Source organism: Hippocampus comes, unplaced genomic scaffold (genome assembly GCF_001891065.2).
Source record: "Hippocampus comes isolate QL1 unplaced genomic scaffold, H_comes_QL1_v1.1 scaffold371, whole genome shotgun sequence".
Classification (NCBI taxonomy): domain Eukaryota; kingdom Metazoa; phylum Chordata; class Actinopteri; order Syngnathiformes; family Syngnathidae; genus Hippocampus; species Hippocampus comes.
In genome coordinates this window covers 66,586-70,935 of record NW_017805065.1, presented here as the reverse complement: position 1 = coordinate 70,935, position 4,350 = coordinate 66,586, and the positions used below count along the sequence as shown (strand labels likewise).

At 63.1% G+C, this 4,350-nt stretch overlaps 1 protein-coding gene across 4 annotated transcripts in view; it reads left to right on the top strand.

Annotated features, from left to right (window-relative positions):
* Positions 1-4,350, top strand: part of abcc10 (ATP-binding cassette, sub-family C (CFTR/MRP), member 10) — an 11,726-nt gene that overhangs the window by 3,029 nt on the left and 4,347 nt on the right. For all 4 annotated transcript variants that reach the window (XM_019864497.1, XM_019864496.1, XM_019864500.1 and 1 more), the window contains exons 4-16: positions 1-359; positions 442-780; positions 866-1,093; positions 1,195-1,351; positions 1,419-1,552; positions 1,624-1,703; positions 2,232-2,403; positions 2,497-2,595; positions 2,670-2,859; positions 2,955-3,032; positions 3,120-3,314; positions 3,429-3,570; positions 3,921-4,092. The exon at positions 1-359 is cut by the window's left edge and continues 258 nt beyond it. In XM_019864497.1, the coding sequence (XP_019720056.1) occupies positions 1-359; positions 442-780; positions 866-1,093; positions 1,195-1,351; positions 1,419-1,552; positions 1,624-1,703; positions 2,232-2,403; positions 2,497-2,595; positions 2,670-2,859; positions 2,955-3,032; positions 3,120-3,314; positions 3,429-3,570; positions 3,921-4,092 (2,345 nt within the window). The remainder of the gene's footprint in view (positions 360-441; positions 781-865; positions 1,094-1,194; positions 1,352-1,418; positions 1,553-1,623; positions 1,704-2,231; positions 2,404-2,496; positions 2,596-2,669; positions 2,860-2,954; positions 3,033-3,119; positions 3,315-3,428; positions 3,571-3,920; positions 4,093-4,350) is intronic.

Genomic DNA, 4,350 nt, shown 5'->3' with positions numbered 1-4,350 from the left:
TCCGCCGCAGCTGGGCCACCTGCCGCCGGGGGGCGTCGCCCGAGCCCCGCCCCCGGCCGGTCGGCCCCGACTTTGCCGAGGAGGAGCTGCCCGAAGAGCCGGACGACGACGGCGGCGACGTGAGCCTGTTGCGGGTACTGCACACGGCCTTCGGGGGGCGCTACTATGCCCTGGGCGCTTTGAAGCTGGCGGTCAACATGCTGCGGTTCTGCGGGCCGCTGCTGCTCAGCCTCCTGGTGAGCTTCACGGAGGAGCGGGACGCCGCGCTCGGCGGCGGCGCCTGGTGCTGCGCCGCCCTCTTCGCTAGCGCCCTCCTGTGCGCCGTCCTCCAAAATGTCTTCGCCTTCCAAGTGTCCAAGGTGGGATTTTTTGGAAAACACTAGGGCCCAATCCATGAATTGGCTGTCACGATTTTTGGCTTTGTCGTCGTCCCCGCTTTAGGTGGCGCTGTCGGCCCGCGCCGCCCTGGTGTCGGCCATTTACGGCAAGGCGCTGCGGGTGGGATGCGCCGGCCTGGCCCGCCTGGCCCTGGGGGAGGTGGTCAACCTGATGAGCGCCGACGCGGACCGCGTGGTCAACTTCTTCAACAGCTTCCACGAGCTGTGGAGCCTCCCCTTCCAGCTGGCCATCGCCCTCTACCTGCTTTACCTGCAGGTGGGCGTGGCCTTCCTGGGCGGGCTGGGCGTGGCCCTGCTGCTGGTCCCCTTCAACAAGTTGCTGGCGTCGCGCATCGTCCGCAACAACCGGCGCATGCTGCGCTACAAGGACGCCCGCGTCAAGGTGAGCTCCCCGCCCCCCCCGCCCCCCCCCTCGGGCGGATGGCCTCGGGTTTGGTCATCGACAGGCGTTTTTGTCGCGCTTGCAGCTAATGACGGAGCTCCTGCTGGGCATCCGCGTCATCAAGCTCTGCGGCTGGGAGGCCCACTTTGCCCGCAAGGTGCGGCGATGTCGCGGCGGCGAGCTGTCGCACCTCAAGGCCGTCAAGTACCTGGACGCCATGTGCGTGTACACGTGGGCGGCGCTGCCCGTGCTCATCTCCATCCTCACCTTCCTCACCTACGTGCTCCTGGGACACCAGCTGACCGCCGCCAAGGCAAGCGCGGCAACGCCACCGACGCCTTTTTGGCGTCTCGGCTCGATGCGTTCGGTTCCCCCCGGGCGCCGTTGACGGGAGCCGCTTCCCCCCCCTGGCAGGTCTTCACCACGTTGGCTCTGGTGGGCATGCTGATCGTCCCTCTCAACGCCTTCCCGTGGGTGCTGAACGGCATCCTGGAGGCCAAGGTGTCGCTGGAGCGCATCCAGGGTTTCCTCGGAGTGGCCGACCGCAATCTGCGGGCCTACTACGCCCTGGGTAGGCCCCGCCTCCCGCCTCTTTCCGGCGCGGCGCGATGACATCATCAAATATTTTCCCTCCGCAGCGCGGCCCGAAGACGACCGGACGGCGGTGCTGTTGGACCGGGCCGCGTTCAGCTGGCAAGGCGCCGAAGCGCAAGACGGCGCCCCCTGCGGACACGCGCCGCTCCTGCGCAACCTCAATCTCAACGTCAAGAAGGTGCCCGCCGGACGCAAATCATCCGAGCGGCCGCTTGGCTCCGCCGCTGACGCCCCCCGCGTGTGTTTCAGGGCAGCCTGACCGTGGTGGTCGGGAAGGTGGGTTGCGGCAAGAGCTCCCTGCTGGCCGCCATCGCCGGGGAACTCCACAGGTAAACGCAAAATCCGGGAAAAACGTTTACATCCGGTTAACTCCTTCACTCCCAAAAAGACGGTTTTCAACGTCTTTTCAGACTCGGGTCGACAATTGGCCGGGACTGAATGAATGAGTTCAATGCGCGGCGGGATTTCACGGCTGTTCCGCAGTATGTTTAGCACCCTCTGTTGGTGAAGGTCTGACACTGCGGGCGCTTGACAAACGGAAGAAGTATAAGCTGGATGGGAAGAGCCGCTTGTCCCCGATCTTTTTTTTGGGGGGTGAAGGAAATAAAAATCTAACCGAGCTGACGGTTTCGGCTGTCTCTTCAGCCTTCCTTTCACCTGAGCGGTCAGTGTCAGTTGCTGCGAGAAAGACACATTTTTCTCGAACTTGACCTCCAACGTGAGTCCGATGGAATCGCTTTACTTCGAATGTGATCGTTTGGAAATCATACAATTTAAAGCGGTAGCGCGGCGACGTTTTTTTTTTTTGAAATGGACCTGACACGTTGCGCTTCGCTGCGCTTTCCCCCCGGGGGCAGGCACGGCGGCCTGGTGTACGTGGCGGACGGCGAGCGCGGCCTGGCCCTGGCGGCGCAGGAGCCGTGGATCCAGCACGCCTCCGTGCGCGACAACATCCTGTTCGGCAAAAGCTACGACGCGGCTTTCTACCGGGCCGTGGTGGAGGCCTGCGCTCTGGCCGACGACCTCGCCGTACGTCGCTCCGCCGTACCATTTGCAAACTGGTTCTTGGGGCCGATTTTGAAGAACTATTCGTTGAAGTCATTCCAAATTTTTTCCCGCTAGATTTTGCCAGACGGCGACGCCACGGAAGTGGGCGAGAACGGCTTCACGCTGAGCGGAGGCCAGAAAGCCCGGCTGGCCCTCGCCAGGGCCGTTTACATGGTGAGAGGCGCGGCGGCGGTGGGCGGGGCCTTGGCCGCTCCGACTCCCCCCTCCTGACGTTTTGGCTTGCGCAGGACAAAGACGTCTACCTCCTGGACGACCCGCTGGCGGCGGTGGACGCCCAGGTGGCCCGGCATCTCGTGCGCAGGTGCGTCCTGGAGCTGCTGGCGGGAAAGACCAGGATCCTTTGCACGCACCGCGTGGAGCTGGTGGAGGCCGCCGACCTGGTGGTCCTCATGGACAACGGCGCCGTCGTCAACGCCGGTAAATTGACCGCGAAGCGTCCGCGTCAAAAAACAGGGCTTATAGTTGGGGGCCTTCTCTGCCCTCTTTCTTTTGCCGCTAATGTCTTTGAGTAGGGCCGCCGGCGGAAATCCTTCCTTTGCTCGAAGCTGAACCGAGCGGATGCCGCGCGGAGCGCCGGCGCGACGAAAAAGGTACAGAAAAGCGATCATCCGTCTTTGATGCTTCGTCCGAGTGTTTGTTTGTTTGTTTCATTGCGACGCCGGTGCGTTTTTTTGTAGAAAGCGAGGGAGAGGAGGACGAGGCCGAGCGGACGGTCTTGCGAGAGCTTCGTCCCGACGATGACGACGGCGACCGTTTGGGCTTGGAGAAGAAGCAGGCGGGAGGCCTGTCGTGGAAAGTGTACCGGGCCTACTGGGCGGCGGTGGGCGGGGCCTTGGCCGCCTCCATTCTGATGTCGCTACTCGCCATGCAAGGTGGGTTGGTCCGCTGCGCCCCGCCCGCTGTGTGCTCTCGGGCCAATGGCAGCCACCGATCAATGTTCAGACGCCCTCTTTTTTTTTGTGTGTGGGGGGGGGCTTGTGCCGCAGCCTCCAAGACGGCGTCGGATTGGTGGCTGTCTCACTGGATCTCGGAGCTGAAGAGCAACTCCACCGCCGGCAGCAACCGTTCCCGCTGCGGCCCCCCGCCCTCGCCTTGCCCGCTGCTGTTCTCAACGACGGGGAGTGTCATGTGAGCACTGTTGAGGGCTTTTTTTTTGGGAGGGGGGGGGCGGGGGGGGGTCTTGAATTCTTCTGCAGGTCTCATTAGGCGGGGTGGCGGGTGCGTCGTGAATGTTTTGAAACTGCGGCCACGCAAAAAAATGCTTCTTGGTGGCTTCGATAGCCGCCCAGGGGAATACTTGGGGGGTGTCCAGGTAAGCAAATGGAGCGCACCTTGGTGGGCGAATTAGATTTGAGAACCGATGAGTCGCATGGAGACCTTTGTTGAATTTGCAGTTGTCCAAATCCTTTGAAATTCAGCCTCTTAACAGTAAATATGCGACTTAAGACCCCTGAGTCGGGATGTGTGTCCCCCCCTAGGTCCACTTTGTCGCCGGAGCCCAGCGGCGAGGTGCGCTTCTACCTGGCGGTCTACGGCGCCATAGCGGGGGCCAACAGCGTCTTTGCCGCCCTGCGAGCCTTCCTCTTCGCCTACGGCGCTCTCCGCGCCGCCGCCGCCATCCACGACCGACTCCTGGATCGCGTCGTCAAGGTGACCGCGAGCCGTTAGCTCATTCGACTGCCATCGCGCTGACGTTGTCTATTGACCGAGTACAGTTCTCAAAAGGGGAGGGGTCAAAGGTCGGATGTGAAATTGCGGGTCATCAAGCGCCGCGGCGGCTAAAAGCGGCCGAGCGGGGCGGGCGCTGAGCCCGAGCCAATGGGGTGTGTCGCTACTCGCCATGCAAGGTGGGTTGGTCCGCTCCGCTGCGCCCCGCCCGCTGTACTCTCGGGCCGATGGCAGCCACTG